We start from the raw sequence: 18101 nt of genomic DNA, 5'->3' as shown, positions 1-18101 counted from the left end.
AAAGTATTTAATAAGAACATTTCATTCAGATCTAGGATGTGTTATTTTAGTGTTACCTTAATTTTTTTGAGCAGTGTATAAAATCGATAGGTGTTGGTAGTGTTTGGGGTCCAAACTCCAGAGAAGCAGGAGCTCGTGGATATTTGACTAGTTACCTAATCATGCGTCACTGCTGTGCTGCGTTAGTGTTCTATTACAAGTCATACTTGTGGGAAGAACATCAAGTACTGTAATGCCGCAATATCTTCTTCCCCAGTCTGCTCCTCACTCAGCTTACACAAGGACTAAAGCGCATATCTCTGGAGGACCCATTAAAACGGCAACATTCTCTGAAAAACATGTTCAGCTGTGGCGTTGTGTCAACGTGACCATTTCATAGGCAACTGTAAAGCAGTTCCTCAAATGTGAAATCGGCTTCCAGGAAAATCTGAGAGAATAGAGTCAATTAGCCAGAAGTCCATTTGGTTGTCTGCTAATTGGTCTCTGCTCTTCTACTCATTTTGTGTGTCAGAGAAACCCATTACATAATATGACACACCTCAGCTTAACATGGGTCTTATCCTAACTGGTCTGCTTTAGGACTAAGTCATAACAATGATTGACTGGGTGATATGTACTGAAGATCAAGAAACACATTGAGACTAGTTCAGTTAGTATTTATTTGAGTTTCTCACATCCAATAGACATAAACTACACTGAGTGTACAAAACATTAACACCCCCGCTCTTTACATGGACAAACTGACCAGGTGAAAGCTATGAGCCCTTATTGATGTCACTTGTTAAAGCCTCTTCCACCAGTGTAGATGAAGGGAATGAGACGGGTTAAAGAGTGATTTTTAAGCCTTGAGACGTGGATTGTGTCATGTGTGCTATTCAGAAGATGAACAGGCAAGAGATTTAAATGCCTTTAAAACAGGGTATTGCAGTACGTGCCAGGCGCACCGGCTTGTGTCAAGAACTGCAACACCACAGGGTATACACACCGTTTCCCCGTGTGTATCAGGAATGGTCCACCACCCAAAGGACATCCAGCCAACATGACAACAGTGGTAAACATTGGAGTCAACATGAGCCAGCATCCATGTGGTAGACTTGTAGTCCATGCCCCGGCAAATTGAGCCTGTTCTGAGGGCAACTAAATACTAGGAAGGTATCCTAATGCTTGGTATAATCTGTGTATAACAAAACACCAGACAATAAACCAGGGCCCAAGGGGAAGTCCATAGGAAACGTTAACCAATTAGTGCATTTTCAAATATTATAACTCAATGTTAATGGAACACAAACATTAAAACAGAGCAACAAAGTCTACACCTCACATAACACTTTATTCCCTACATAGACACTGGCAAGCCTATGGGGAATAGAGAATCACTTGAGACAGACATGATTATTCATATTTACAAATACCAAACACTTAACTGGATAAATTAAGGATAGTAACAGTGATATTCAAGAAGGTTCAATTGATGGTTAATAAAAGAGCAGGTTGGACCCATTAAATCACATCAAAACTCCCCGACGTCAACCCTCTTGTCTCTGAACTTGTTCCTGGCCTTTGTCCGAGCCTTGAATGCAGCCGCATTGTAGAGATGCTGGAAAAGATAACCGCAATGTTAACACAATAAGACAGGTTTTTTTTTTGCGTTGGTATATCCATTTGAAATGGGCAAAGACTTAACCCAACGAGTCCAACCGCGACATGATTTGCACTTCTAGCCCCTTTTAAAAACAGTGTACGTTTCAGCTACTGACTGCTGGGTTGTACCATTGGATAAATACATTTATTCTGCATCCGTTGGTCTGCGTGATTAACGGAGGGGTGGGGTGAGCTAGAGCGGTGTTTGTGAGACATGGGCAGATCCCGAAGGGGCTGGGTCTTTTTACAAAAACTTCTGTAGAGTCCAAATGGTTTGAGCTAAAAAAAGAAAAATGGCATTTGTCAAACTCATGAACGCAACATTTTATGTCAACTTGTTTTGTGATGCACTTGTAGATCTGGTTGTCCTGAAAATAAAGTGGTAAAACACGTCATTGTGAGGCTAAATATAAAGGGCTGGACATTAAAGTCGGCTGAGACACCAGCAAAAACCGTCTCGAGACTGATCGGGTTAATTGAAAGAAAATGCACGTGACCTTTTCAAAAAAGTTAGTCGAGTTCAATTAGTCAAAGAAAGAAAAGTACGCAGTCTAGTAAGGATACTTGCCCTTTCGAAGCGGGAGATTTTCATGGACTTCAGTGTGGCCGCGTCAACCAGCATGGGGGGTCCCAGTTGAAACACGTCGCGAATAAACTCATTGGCCTGTAGGTGGTAGTTCATGCCAGAGCCCACAAACTCTCTGAAGGCGTCGTAAGTCCTCTTCCTCACCCAGCTGTCGATGGTCATACGCTCGGTGCTGAAGCGGATTGTCTCAGTCTGAAAATCTCTCTCCTAACACACACACACACACACACACGTCAGCTGAGGCAAGGCTACACTGTTCTGGATTCTCACAAGACAACAAAATGGGTAAACGTTATTGATAACAAGGGTAGATTAGGTTGGCAATGGCAACCAGTTGCCAACACAGGCACACAGAATTCTCACCATGAATCAGCAATGAGTCATCACATGAAATTCAAATTCTTTTCCCCAGACAGTGCTCATCTACTATTGTATAATCTGCCCGCTCACCTCCACAGCCTTGAGCACGTCCCTGAACACAGACCTCTGCTTCCTCTTGTCAGTCTTGGCACGGTGTTTGTTGCAGTCGGTGGCCAGAGAGTTGAGCTTGTCACACAGGGGCTCCCAGTCATCATACTCAAACTCCTGAGAACGTCACAACAGAGCATGGGTCAGTCATCACTCAAGTGTTTACAGATTGACATGCTATGCTGGCACTGCATTTCGGTAAAATGCCATTTTAATTCAGTACAGGATGGGGATGTGCACAGCCAGACGAATATCCAAAACTGACGTTAGTATTCCCCAAAAAATTGTATTCATTTGAGCAAAAACTACTTATAGGTAGGTATATTTTAACTGAAAAAGGCATTCTCTACATTAAAATAACCATGTGACATTGTTACATACAAGGATACCATGACAACAAATTATACAACACATTTAAACAGTTTATGAAGTGCCCCCATTAAAAAATAACAACTGTAGCCTTCACGTGTAGCTTGTTGGCTAATCAAAGCGGCTCCATGTTTAGCATATGTAGAGAGAGTTCACTAATGCAAGATGGAATAAAGTTACAGAATTATAAAAGTGACCAAAATGAGAAGGAGTAGGCTACAACGAGCAATTAACCCAGCTAGCTATTCAAGGCTACTCCAGCCAAAACAGGCTGAGGGAAGGCTATATGGGGATAAATAACAGCCAAGACTAGCTATCTAACCGGCACTTCCGCAGCACTTCTCAGGACAAAAAGTACACACCATTTTATATACAGACAACCAGTCAATAGCTTGGACACCTACTCATTCAAGGGCTTTTCTTTATTTTTACTATTTTTTACATTGTAGAATAATAGTGAAGACAAGCTATGGCATGACATATGGAATCATGTAGTAACCCCCCCCCCCCCCCCCCCCCCCCCCAAAAAAAAAGAAACGCACAAAAAAAGTGTTAAAATCTAAATATATTTTCTCTTTTGGATTCTTCAAAGTAACCACCCTGACTTGAACCAGCTTCATGGAAGTAGTCACCTGGAATGCATTTCAATTAACAGGTGTGCCTTGTTCAAAGTTAATTTGTGTAATTTCTTTCCTAAATGCATTTGAGCCGATCAGTTGTGACATGGTAGGGGTGGTATACAGAAGATGGTCTTTTACCAAATAGGGCTAAGTCCATATTATGGCAAGAACAGCTCAAATAAGCAAATAGAAACGACAGACATGGTTAATAATGCGGAAAATTTGAAAGTTTCTTCAAGTGCACTCGCATAAAATCAGAACGCACTATGAAACTGGCTCTCATGAGGACCGCCACAGGAAAGAAAATACCCAGAGTTACCTCTGCTACAGAGGATAAGTTAATTAGTTACCAGCCTCAGATTGCAGCCCAAATAAATGCATCAGAGTTCAAATAACAGACACATCAACTGTTCAGAGGAGACTGCATGAATGAGGCCTTCATGGTCAAATATCTGCAAAGAAATCACTACTAAAGGACACCAATAAGAGGAGACTTGCTTGCGCCAAGAAATGAGCAATGGACATTCGACAGGTGGAAATCGGTCCTTTGCTCTGATGAGTCCAAATTTGAGATTTTTGGTTCCACTTGCCGTGTCTTTGAGACAGAGTAGGTGAACGGATGATCGCCACTTGTGTGGTTCCCAAGAGAAGAATGGTGGTGGTGTGATGGTGCTATTCTGGTGACACGGTTTGATTTATTTAAAATTCGAGGCACACATATCTACCACATTCTGCAGCGATACACCAATCCATCTGCTTTGCACATAGCGGGACAATCTTTTTTTTCTTTTTTCTTCAACAGGACAATGGCCTAACACACCTCAAGGCTGTAGAAAAAGCCTGAAATGAGCAGGTGGGTCCAAACTGTTGACTGGTACTGTACATTTAGAATGTCCGGATATCCAACAAATTCATGATACTGGTCGAATAGTGAAATCCCCCCCCCCCCCCCATTTCCTAGTACAACAGGATTGAAAATCCAATAAGATTTGAACTTCCTAAATGAAATCTCATTGAATCTCCTGAAATTAAATGGAACTGAGCAGCACAGACCAAAGAACAGGTGAGCACTTACAGGGTCCATGTCCCTAGCCAGCTCAAACAGCAGAGCGATGGTCTCTCCTGCTGCTATCCTCATGTTGACGTCATCATTCTCCAACAACCGGGGTAGTTTGGGCAGGTGCCTGAAAGACAAACATTTCAGTCAAAAACAAGTAGACTTTCTATTTAAGGCTTCCCATCGCCATGATATTTCCTTCATCCACACTGGTAAGACAACTGGACAGGTAAGGACGTCAGGAACACACATTCACTATATTGTTTTGATCAGAAGCATCCAAAGACCTATAGACTGAAATGGACTGAAAGTCGTGTCCCAGAGAGACTTAGAGGTTCGAGTTAAGTACATACTTGTGTGTGACTGCTTTGACCTGGCTGCCTGTGCAGATTGTGAGCAGCAGGGCCCAGGAGAGGAGGGCGTTGGTGTGGAGCAGGGTGGTCTGGGGGTTGAGAGAGGGGCGACTCCCATCCTCCTTCACATAGGAACGCATGAACAAACTCTCAAAGCTCTCCATGGTAGCATACACATCCTGGATACCCAGAGAGAAAGAGATTCATCATTTATGTTTAACCAGGGTGTGAGATTGGACTATGCAGTCATTTTGAGAGAGGTCTTGGTTTCTGTACCTTGTTTAAAATGCTGAACAGAATAAATGTTAGACAGAATGTATTTTGTGCTGCTGAAGAATTTGGCAAAGTAGTTCCACATACAATCAAGCATAGTCACATTGGAACGTCAAACATAGCCACATACCAGGATGTCATCTTCCGCCACCAGAGTGCACAGGCCCAAACTTGTTGCACACTATAAAAGAAACAAAAGGCCACTTATAAACTAAGCAAATAAAGAAACATCCCTTTTTCAGGACCCTGTCTTTGAAAGAACTTGTAAAAATCCAAATAACTTCACAGATCTTCATTGTAAAGGGTTTAAACACTGTTTCCCATGCTTGTTCAATGAACCATAATCAATTAATGAACACGCACCTGTGGAACGGTCATTAAGACTAACAGCTTACAGACTGTGGGCAATTAAGGTCAGTTATGAAAACTTAGGACACTAAAAAGAGGCCTTTCTACTGACTCTGAAAAACACCAAAAGAAAGATGCCCAGGGTCCCTGCTTATCTGCATGAACGAGCCCTAGGCATGCTGCAAGGAGGCATGAGGACTGCAGCTGTGGCCAGGGCAATAAATTACAAAGTCCATACTGTGAGACAGGATGGACAGCTGATCGTCCTTGCAGTGGCAGACCACATGTAACACCTGCACAGGATCGATACATCCACACATCACACCCGCAGGACAGGTACAGGATGGCAACAACTTCCTGAGTTACACCAGGAACGCACAATCCCTCCATCAGTGCTCAGACTGTCCGCAATAGGCTGAGGGCTGTTGTAAGGCAGGTCCTCACCAGACATCACCGGCAACAATGTCGCCTATGGGTACAAACCCACCATCACTGGACCAGACAGGACTGGCAAAAAGTGTTCTCCATTGACGAGTCGCGGTTTTGTCTCACCAGGTTTGATGGTCGGATTCATCTCACACCAAGAACTGGCAAATCTGGTGCAGTCCATGAGGAGGAGATGCACTGCAGTACTTAATGCAGCCAGTGGCCACACCAGATACTGACTGTTAATTTTTACCCCCCCCCCCCCTGTTCAGGGACACATTCAATTTCTGTTAGTCACATGTCTGTGGAACTTGTTTATGTCTCAGTTGTTAAATCATATGTTGATACAAATATTTACACATGTTAAGTTTGCTGAAAATAAACGCAGTTGACAGTGAGAGGACGTTTCTTTTTTTGCTGAGTTTAGCAAACCAAACCTATTTTAATGACGGGGTCCAGGCAGATACTCACAGCTTGTCTGGCTTGGATGTTGGCTGCTCCATCCAACAGAATGTTCTTGAAGATGGGTTTGAGGGTCTTGAACACCTCTTCGCTCTCAACGCCTGAGCCCAGCTGAATACACAGCAGACAGGCCAGGGAGGCTGCTGCACACTGCTCCGGTCCTTTACCTGAGAGAGGGATTTGATTTATTAGGATCCCCATTAGCAACAGCTAGTCTTACTGGGGTCTGACAAAGCACACAGACAAGACTTTACATGCATTTAAAAAACAACAGCATGTGCACATCTATCAGTTAGACATACATGTCAGTACATACACAACAAGTAGGTCACATGGGGGAGAGGCATTGTATTTGTTTTTTGAAACAAAGTGCGGTTCACTTGCGCTATATAAGATGGAAGGGAGTTCCATGCACTCATGGTTCTGGATAATACTGTACATTTCCTTGAAATTATTCTGTACCTGGGAACTGTGAAAAGACCCTTGGGGTGACCCTTGTGTGCGTTTAAGTTGCCTCTGCAAATAATTGGGAATTTCAAACACATGAATGTTTCTTATAAAAACAAGTGACGCAGTCAGTCTTTCCTCAACTCGTAGCCAAGGGAGACTGGCATGCGGTGTCCCTAAACCGGGACAGTTGTTGCTCAATATGCGACTAGAATGACATTGCAAACAGCCAACTTTCCTGGACATCGACATGTCTTATGAGCAGAAAGCTTAAACAAGTGTTAATCGAAATGCTGTGTCCAATTTACAGTAGCTATTACCGCAAAAAAATACCATGCTATTGTTTGAGGATAGTGCGCGACAACTAAACACTCATCACAGCAACTGGTTTGATACATTCACCTCTGAATGGTAGCTCTTGCTCTGGTTTGTCATCCTGGAAAATGTAGCATAGTTGTTTGATAAAATCAATTTTGGGTTCTACTGTTTGACCCCACTGCCACCTCACCCACCCTGCCCAGCCATCTAGATGAGAAGGTTAGTGTCTTTTCTGTAGGGAAGCTAATGAGCCATCGTGTATGAAATTCTTCGGAGTATCCAAACTCGCCATATTATTTTTGTATGTTAACTATAGTTATGTATGAACGAGCGGGGCGGCAGGTTAGCCTAGTGGTTAGAGCGTTGGGCTAGTAACCGAAAGCCGAAATCTGTCGTTCTGCCCATGAACAGGCAGTTAACCCACTGTTCCTAGGTCGTCATTGAAAGAAAGAATTTGTTCTTAACTGACTTGCCTAGTTAAATAAAATGTACATGTATAACTTGACCATTTCGGCACATTTGGGCAAACTCCTGGCAGACCGGATACAAAATAGTGTAGTGATGTAATCCTTTACTGGATCAGTCTGAAATTGCACACACTGCTGCCATCTTGTGGATATCTAAATTACACCTAAAATTCTACATCACCATCTGGCAGCTTGCATTTCAAAGATGCAAACAAAAATAGAAAACACGTGTTTATCTTTTACCATATCTAATTTGTTACATTCTCCTACATTAATTTTACATTTCCACAAACTTCTAAATGTTTCCTTTCAAAAGGAATCAAGAACATGCATATAATTGAATCAGGTCATGAGCTGAGGGAGTTAGATGTGTTATTGTAGGTGTTATTTTAGGCAGAAATTAAAATAAAAAAGGTTCCAATCCTCAAGGTTAACTAGGTCTTTTGTTGCAACACTTGACCATATGACTGGACAATCAAGAAAACTTTTAATGGCCACGTATTCCAAAACAGACTGCAACACTTAAGGTTTTCAGTGACTTCATTAGCTGTGGTTGATGATGCGTATATGGTTTAGCCAGCACACATGGACACATGCTTTGTTTAATGCCAGGTCATTGGTAAAAATAGAAAAGAGTAGCGGGCCTAGAGAGCTGCCCTGCGGTACACCACACTTTACATGTTTGACATTAGAGAAGCTTCCATTAAAGAAAAACCCTAGAGTTCAATTAGATAAAACTGAATCCACAATATGGTAGAGGATGAAAAGCCATAACAAAATTCAACAGGTTATGGTCAATAATATCAAAGGCTGCACTGAAATCTAATAGTACAGCTCCCACAAACTTCTTAATATTAATTTATTTCAACCAATAAGTAAATTGTGTCAGTGCAGTACATTGAGTTCCCTTCTCTATAAGTCTTAATTTGTTCACAGAGAAGTAGCATTGGATTTTATTTTAAATTGCTCAGCACTGGCAGCCAGCCGATTGGTCTACTGTACCACTCTTGGGTAGCGGAATGACTAGCTTCCATCCAGACCTGAGGACAAAGACTTTACTCTAGGCCCAGATTAAAGATATGACAGATAGGAGTACCTATAGAGTCAGCTACCATCCTCAGTAACTTTGAGGGGTTATAGTAACTACTGGACCAGAACTAAAGATTCAAACACTCAATACAATGTGGGTCTGTATTGGTATTCGGGGAATATGAAGCATGAATTGGTGAAAGCCTGTAGTAGCGGTAGTAGCTAACCTTTCTTGAGACAGCGCTCAATGCTGTCAGTGATGGTCATCCTCCTGTCTGAAATGAACTCGTACAGGATCCTAGTTGCCATGGCAGCCTTCAGCCCATCCAGGGCTCCCTGTCTGGTCTTGGCACTGTCAACGAGGTAGGAGAACAGTAAAGATTTAGGCCTAGTGTCTGCAGTAGCTTATGTAACTGCTACACAATTCAATTATCAGCAGCAATCTGTGAATGGAAAGGATGACGTCTTGTTGCATTGTGTTCATTATATAGCATCTCAGGTTTCGTCGACCCAGTCCTAGGCCTCTGGTTCCATCTCGTCTGAAAGTGAGACAGCTAACAGAGAAATAGCAGGTAGATCGGTTTCCCACAGTGGTTTAGACTTGCCTCTTATCCACAGTGCTGTCAATGAAAACCTTCAGCTTGTACTGTAAATCCTCCTGGGCTGTCTCCTCACCAGCCTCCCCTCCTACACATATGAAGATGAATAGAACACAGCCTGAGAAATACAGAGTTGTACTAGGCTATTCCCTTTGTAGATTGTATTCTTTGAACCATTTAAGATAAAAGCATAACATAAAAGGGCTGTAAGGCATTTATAACTTGACAGGTCAAAAGGTAGTCCTTTAAAAAAAATGTACTTGCCCTTTGTTGTTACTTTATGACTGGGATACAGGCAAGCATATGTACACACAATCACATACCTTCCTCTGCCACACTCATGGCATCACTGAAGCTGCTGCAGCGGCTGAGGGTCTCGATGGAGGCATCCTCATCACTGAAAGGCTGCACAGCTCCATGCTGCCCCCCTGAAATGATTACATGTCCCACGCCCGACCCCCCAACAAATCATACATTAGGTCATGGTAGGTACAATGTGTGCATTTTACTCCAGGGGCTTAACTAGTACACTTCCATGCAATCACAACGCATAACTTTATACTTTTTATGGGATATGCAAAGTCAAGGGCTCCCTAGTCTTCTGCTGAATGTGCAAACAGCACAGCTCCTTGGGTGGGTAGCTGGCCAGGCAGTGACATAATCTAAACCCAGCTGGTGCAGTTTATTATGATAAGACTGTTCCCATCTGAGAGGGAGGGCCACACACTGTCTGCTCTGCAGTGTGTAAACGTGACCATGTTCACGTGGCAATCCATTGCTTCCTTTTCAGACCATAGCAACAAACTATTCTGAAAAAGGAGGCAGACACCACCCAAATAGCTAGTCGACTAACACGATCCTGCTTTATAGCATAGCTGGCCCTATAAAACGTGTGCCAGCAATGTAGCTAGCTTGCTGTAATGTGAATAACTAGTTACCGAGCTAGCTAGTCCAGCGAGTGTTACATAACCATGACGGGATTAGATTAATCTGTCACGGTCAAGCATGTGTTACACTGGGTGAAAGTTGACAGCATTAATTTCGGAACCGGGCCTCCCGGGCGTGAGCCAGGTGCCCCGTTCAAGGTCCAGGGCGAAGTTCAGTAGTAAACGTTAAGCACGTGCAGTTATGAGTAAGATTCGGTGTCCCACCTTCAAAACCGATTGCTTTTGATAACGTAGTATCTGCCTTCCCAGTGAAAACTAGTTCAATGTAAACGTATTTTATGGAAAAGCATGTTGTACGTTTCCGGACGATGCACCATGCTGCCTTGTTCAAAGCATGAACCCCCTCCCCTCCCCTCATCATCGTTTTTGGCCGCTGACGTCACGGCAGGCAAGTTTGTTAAGAAAAAAACGTACTTTCAATGACGGCCAGGAACAGTGGGTTAAGAACGGCCTTGTTCGGGGTCAGAACGACATTTTTACCTTGTCAGCTCGGGGATTCGAGTGTGCAACCTTTCGGTTACTAGACCAACGCTCACTATGCTAACCTTATCTGCCGCTCAGCATAATCGAATCATCCCATTATTTGACCTGATCGACTGTCGATCTCACTCAAATGTTGTGGCGTCCTTCCAAATAAACTTCGTGTCCTCAAAACAACCTATCCTTTAACAGGAAGGGAGCCAAAGAGAACTCGCTAAAAACTAACATATGAGCAACACTGGCCAACGGACGTTAGTTGCTAGGTAACGAATTCGTTTCAAAAGTCAGTCTAAAAAATAAATATACTGTAATCGCGGTTTCGGGGGTCGTTTCTATAATCACAATACTCATACAATAATATCGGCAAACAATCTGATGTTGAAGTTAATTAAAATTATTTTAAGAGAAAGTGAGAGTTCTTTGTCTGGAAGCTCTGATTTCAACGACAAAACATGGGCAGTGATGCCACACTTTTGTAGTTCTGTTAGACATTACCGGTCGTTGAGCTCAACACGCTGTAAGAATGTACAGAACTACAACTCCTACAACGCACAAAACTCAAACCACGAGAGTAGGCCAAAACAACCCGGTCTGTAGCGAGTCTACTTACCCCTGGAACTCCTCTTCTTGGACCTTGGCATTTTCGTGCGGATACGTATGAAAATATGAGCAAAAATCAGCCGATACACGACCAGTTTTTATTAAACTGTCTCATAAATTGACAATCTTCCCGTGGCACGGTAGAGAAAAAGGAATTAAAAGCGATCCTGGAGAAAGACTGTTGGCGAAGACGATACATTTTCCCTCAAAAAAAAACTAGGGTTGCGTTAATGTGGTGAGGTTCTAAGTATTTATACGACCGACGTCACATGATCAAATATGGGTTTACCCCTGCACCACCGACCAATCATGTTGTATAAGTGTATGACGCGGATGTGATTGGCATCTCTTCGCTGTCTGGGGTTATGTTTTCTGTGGTCATGTTCTTTGATAGCCACATGAGGGTGCTGCTACCCTGTCCACAAAATCCCTGCCGTATCGGTCGTTGCTCTAGATTTCTTTGAAAGTCCAACTGATGTCACCCTGTAAAAGTTGAAAATTGTTTAAGGTTAGGTAAGGGTTATGGTTAAGTTTAGGGTAGGGTAGGGATGTCCCAAGGATCCTGGATAGCACTAACCCTGATGAAAAAAGCACTATGCCTGGCCTAAAATCCTCAGTGCTGAGGTCTTCTGACTGGGTGGACAATGATGTACATAAAGCAGTGGAGGTTGCTGAGGGGAGGATGGCTCATAATAACATCTGGAACGAAGCCAATGGAATGGTATTTGATACCATTCCACTTATTAACACTCCAGGCAATACCACGAGCCCATCCTCTAAAATTAAGGTGCCACCAACCTCCTGTGGTCATCTGCTCATAGATCTCAGGTTTCTTCACCAGCATGTCTTTGCCCATGCAGCTGGGGTCTCAATTCCCAGGAAGGTCTCTGGAGTGAGCATCTTCCTGTGGACTTTGGAGGCTGCGCCAGTGCCTGATTGCCATTGGAGGCAGTGGCCACGCGGGTGTCCAGCAGGCTCTTCATCATCACATCAATTTCTGTAGTCAGGTCCTTTGTGCGGGTCTCTGGAGACGCCATGAGTCCAATGCAGGCGGCTGTGACCTCGGAGCTCAAACCTGGACGTCCAGCACCCTTCTTCTTCCCATTCACGACAGTCCCCAAGAAGCCCAAACACCATCTTGTTGATGTTATCAGCAGGGCTCTCTAGGGGCAGGGCAGGGGAAGCCCAGACCAGCCTCTCTCTCCTCAATGGACTTATCAGCCTTCTGTAGCATTGAGTCAAGGTTGATGCTATAGCTATCCATGTCTAATGGATTTATGAAAGACAATCGGCGATGGCGGACTTTTATACATTTTGGAGCGTGCGTCATAATGGAACCCCAAATGACATCATATTACTTTTTGACCACATTGTCTGCTGCTTGCGTGTTTAATATTATACAATTATTTTTTTTGCAATCTGGCGTGCGGGATGTTTAAACAAAATATTTGCTATCAAAGAATCAGTGCTGAAACACTATAGCGGGTCACTGCCAAGCATAATTAAATAAAATAATCCGAATTTCAGAATGTGGGGGTCCCCCCTGTCCCCTGTGAAAGTTGTGCCCCTGTGCTAAACTGTGCAGAAACCATATGAAAAGGGTTGGTGACCATAAAATACCTATATTCATGTTCTATCGACCGTTAGGCCTATGTAAAACAGTTTGATTGCACTTACCAGCCAGTTGTCTTCTTCTCCGTGGATCTGACTGTATCACTGGTTGAAGATAAGTAGTACTTCAATCGCCAACAACCCACGCTACATACACTAGAGCATGGGCCCCACTTTGGTTTTAGAAGTGTGTGGGGGGGGCATAACCTGTCAGGGGGACCTCCCCCAGAATGTTTTTGGGCATCTAAAGCAAATTTCCTGCATTTTTACACAATCCAATATGCCTTCTCCATTTAGAACAAAAAGTAAGCAACAATGCAAACAGTCATCAAGCTAGGTAAGAGATCTGTATTAAATATGTTTAGGTGATTAATAAGACTGAACTAGATCTAAAGTAATTCAATAATAGATATTGTGTTGCACCTTTAACCAAATGCCTAACAAATGAGCAACTCTTGAAAAAATACAAATACTTTTTATTGGCTTTATTAAGATATCCTCTATATTACATTTTTGCCAGAACGACCAGCCAGCCCGAGTCGCCTGCATGCCCGACCCCCACCAGTCTAGTCAATGACTAAACTCTCTCCCAATACAATTTCCTTCCCAGTGTACACCTTAAATTGCTTTAATTCCAAGGGAAGGTTTGGAAACAAAACTAAAAACCCACATACACCTCAAATATACATTAATACACAGAAACAGCAAATCCTCCATGTATTTAAACTCATACGACTAATAGTACTGTAGAGCTCTTTTTACTTGCACACAATATAGCTGGGTCGCCCTGTACCTAGGGGTCCACCACCCTGCAGCGCCCCAACCAAACACACCCCACTCAACTTTAGGATCTTAGTGAAACATTTAATATTGGTGTTGGGTGTGTTAGGCCAAGGCCAGAGTGACGGCAGAGGACGGCAGACCACAGGACGGCAGACCATCAGGGCCAGGACTGAGTACCTCAGCAGCTAAATAGGAATCTCCCCTGACGTAGGCATGTTTTCAATACAGACTCCTTTAGTCGTAGGCCGTCATTGTAAATAAGAATCTGTTCTTAACTGACTTGCCTAGTGAAATAAAGGTTAAATAAAGAAATAAAGTTGTACTGTATTCCATATAAGGCATCCAGGCCTTGTAAAAGTTGCCCAGTATACCCTTAATCTGGTAATAAATCAAATCTGGTGATACATAACTTGACATTGTGGGAGGATAACCAACATTTCCAAGCAAACACAAACAGAGAGAAGGGGGAATCAAATCAAATTGTATTGGTCACACACCTGATTAGCAGATGTTATTGCAGGTGTAGCGAAATGCTTGTGCTTCTAGCTCAAGACAGTGCAGTAATATCTAACAAGTAATATCTAACAAATTACACAACATATACCCAATACACACAAATCTAAGTAGGAATGAATTAAGACTATATGCATATGGACGAGCGATGCCAGAGCGGAACGGACTAAGGTACAGTAGAATAGTATAGAAAACAGTATATAGATATGAGATGAGTAATGCAAGATATGTACATATTATTAAGTGACTAAGATACGGTAGAATAGTATAGAATACAGTATATACATATGAGATGAGTAATGTCAGATATGTAAGCATTATTAAAGTGACTAGTGTTCCATTCCTTAAAGTGGCCAGTGATTCCTAGTTTATGCCTTTAGGCAGCAGCCTCTAATGTGCTAGTGATAGCTGTTTAACAGTCTGATGGCCTCGAGATAGAAGCTGTTTTTCAGTCTCTCTGTCCCAGCTTTGATGCACCTATACTGACCTCGCCTTCTGGATGATAGCGGGTTGAACAAGCAGCGGCTTGGGTGGTTGTTGTCCTTGATGATCTTTTTGGCCTTCCTGTGACATCGGGTGCCGTAGGTGTCCTGGAGGGCGGGTAGTTTCCCCCCGGTAATGAGGCATTAAGCTAGGTAAGAATCTGTAGACACGCAGAGATAAAAGAACATAGTCTTTGCCAGAATTCAGCCAGCCTTCACAAGACCATAGCATATGCAAATATGTCCCCTTTTGTGTTTTACAACTTCAGCAGAGGAATTACATCTACGGATGGCCTTAAATTGCAGTAATTTATGTCTGAGATGATATGAACATGACTCGGCATCCAAACACATCTGCATCCATTCATCATCAATAGCTTCTACCAGGCCTTCCGCACATTTTTGTTGTACATGTTTTGTGTCATCAGGAAAAGTCTCTATCAACCCTTGATACAGTTTGGAAATCAACTTCAGAGGTTTGTCAGACTGCTTTAAAATAGAATCAGGCTTGTCCAGTGTTTCCTGCACAGAGAGAATAAAGTGTATCTGCACAAATTCACCTCACCTACATCAGACTTGTCTTCCCCTGGCTGCCTGGCCCTGCTGAGACTGTGATATGGCCATTTCCTGGAGAGACTCCTTCCCCTCCAGGAGACAGTCAAACATGACGACAACAATGTGGTGCTTTTATTCTTCTCACTTTGCTTGGTGAGGTAGATTGCTGCTATAACTTGATGACCCTTAACATACGTAACCATTTCCCTGGCTCCCTTGTAGAGGGTATCCATTGTTCTCAGTGCCATGATGTCCTTGAGGAGCAGCTTCAATGCATGAGCAGCACAGCCAATGGGTGTGATGTGAGGGTAGGACTCCTCCACTTTAGACCAAGCAGCCTTCATGTTCACAGCATTGTCTGTCGCCAGTGCAAATACCTTCTGTGGTCCAAGGTCATTGATGACTGCCTTAAGCTCATCTGCAATGTAGAGACCAGTGTGTCTGTTGTCCCTTGTGTATGTGCTCTTGTAAAAAAAAATGGTTGAGGGGTGGAGATAATGTAGTTAATTATTACTTGTCCACAAACATTCAACCACCCATCAGAGATGATTGCAATACAGTCTGCTTTCTCTATGATTTGCTTGACTTTCACTTTTTATTTATAACTAGGCAAGTCAGTTAAGAACAAAGTCTTATGTGTAATGATAACCTAGGAACAGTGCCTTGTTCAGGGGCAGAACAACAGTTTTTTACCTTGTCCGCTCAGGGATTCGACCTAGCAACCTTTCGGTTACTGGCTCTAACGCTCTAACCACGAGGCTACCTGCCGCCCCAGAACTCTATTGAACTCTGCATCCAGCACATGAGTAGATAAAGTATGTCTTGTTGGATGGGTGTATGCTGGGCGAAGAACATTCAGAAATCTCTACACAAATCTAATACACATTGCCTGTGAGCATCAGAGGTGAACCAGTTGCATACACAGCTTGAGCAAGACATTCATCACCTATAGGCCAATGCCAGTGTCGCTGTCATCATTCTCGCTGCTTACCTAACCTGCGAGATCAGGTGCGAGTGTGATCTCAAAATAGAGTAGGCTATAGCCTATGCATGGGTGGAGAAGCACTGTCAGTTATCTTTCCAATGAAATGTACTTCCATAATAGGCCTATGATTAGACAATAATTTATTACAACAGAATGAGTCACAACAAAACATGTTAGAACCATGTATGTGTGTGGTAGGCTAACTGACGGTACTTGTCACAGGGGAAGACTCCAGATGATGAGGCATATTTCCAGGAGAACATACTATTGCTTGCCTCTTGACATCGTTTCCTGTGTTTTGATTGATTTTGTGTTGTTGAGTTGGGGCTAGAAGATAAATAGTTGTGTGGTTGAATATCATGGGTGCCTGCTAAAACTAACGCAGGGGATTACCTTAGGGAATAGAATATTATCGTTGCCCATTTTGAAGGTGGCTAACTTGAATTGCTCTATCCAGTCTCAGATAGACTTTTATCAGTCATAGACTATACCTGCAATATAGTCACAACCTTTACCCACTACACCAAGCAGGTTGCTATGGCCTGTATAGAAAGGGAACAGACTGGCGAGCAGGTATATTATGTATTGTATTTGTAAGGGGATACATTTGATAGACATTACGAATATTCCAATCCCATCAGATTGTACAATTGTGTCCTAATATCTGAATAACTATCAATTTAGAAGAATAGATTAAATAGAAGTATCATTGCTTTGTTTTTCTAAATAAGCTGACTAGCTGTTATCACTGGGTTGATGTGTACCTATTTGGAGTTTCTCGCATGTAGTTAAAAAAAACTCTGTCATTCCAACAGACCAATTTGGTTTCAATTTCGACCACATTAAAACACTGCTCTGATGTTTACGGAAGACACTTGGAGTCAGTCCGACATAAAGCAAGCAGAACTAGAGTTTTAAGAATCAGAAGAACACTCGCTCATTCACCGCAAATATATAATTTAAAACTTCGCCAACTGGCGCAGGCGTAGTACACGTAAGTAGGCCTAGCTTTTTATTTGATAAATAAGTAAGTGCCGATTTAATAACTTAAAGTTTGTTAAAACTTTGTCATCGTGAAAGTTTTACTGTCCAGTTTCCCAGTCCTGTTAATGGACTGATAATATTTCAGAGATATGGTTGTGTTTGTGAGAAATCTTCCTAACGGGAATTTCGCATTAATATGAAAAACGTATACTAAAATATGAAAATACTATATGTAATGTTTCAAAGTCGATATATATCTTAGCTCGATATATATTCCGGATTTGGAAGAAAGGTGATGTGTTCAACAGTGAGCCTGTCAATTTGCCTTAATTCTCGCACAGCATCCGGCGTAATTGACGCGGTGCTATTTGCCTGATTTTTTACCTCTTTTTTTTCTTATGGCCTCCATTGAATTATCCTCTCCAATAATTTTTGAGCGGATTATGTTAGAGACATGAGGTTTGGGCCAATGGTTTTCCTAGAGGAGTATCTACACAATTAACAATTCATTTTAGCCGTTGATCAAAATATATGTTTTTGATTAGACACCCTACAATTTATGACATTCGGGACAAAATATGTTGTATCTAAATAATAATTATTTTATTGCATATCCCACGTGCTTTGCTCAAGGGCACCTTGGCGATTCAAACTAGCAACCTTTCAGTTACTGGCCCAAAGCCCTAACCGCTATGCTA

At 42.5% G+C, this 18101-nt stretch overlaps 1 protein-coding gene across 1 annotated transcript; it reads right to left on the bottom strand.

Annotated features, from left to right (window-relative positions):
- Positions 1–641: 641 nt before the first annotated feature.
- LOC110490226 (interferon-related developmental regulator 1) lies at positions 642–11733 on the bottom strand. Its single transcript, XM_021563496.2, has 11 exons — positions 11501–11733; positions 9787–9891; positions 9470–9551; positions 9092–9216; positions 6613–6770; positions 5498–5548; positions 5095–5273; positions 4760–4868; positions 2678–2812; positions 2210–2434; positions 642–1597 (listed from the first exon to the last, which is right to left on the bottom strand). The coding sequence occupies exons 1-11, from the start codon at positions 11529–11531 to the stop codon at positions 1511–1513; spliced, it is 1287 nt and encodes a 428-aa protein (XP_021419171.1). The 5' UTR covers positions 11532–11733; the 3' UTR covers positions 642–1510.
- Positions 11734–18101: the final 6368 nt, after the last annotated feature.

This window comes from Oncorhynchus mykiss, chromosome 15 (genome assembly GCF_013265735.2).
Source record: "Oncorhynchus mykiss isolate Arlee chromosome 15, USDA_OmykA_1.1, whole genome shotgun sequence".
Lineage (NCBI taxonomy): Eukaryota > Metazoa > Chordata > Actinopteri > Salmoniformes > Salmonidae > Oncorhynchus > Oncorhynchus mykiss.
This window is presented reverse-complemented; position numbering and strand designations above follow the sequence as displayed.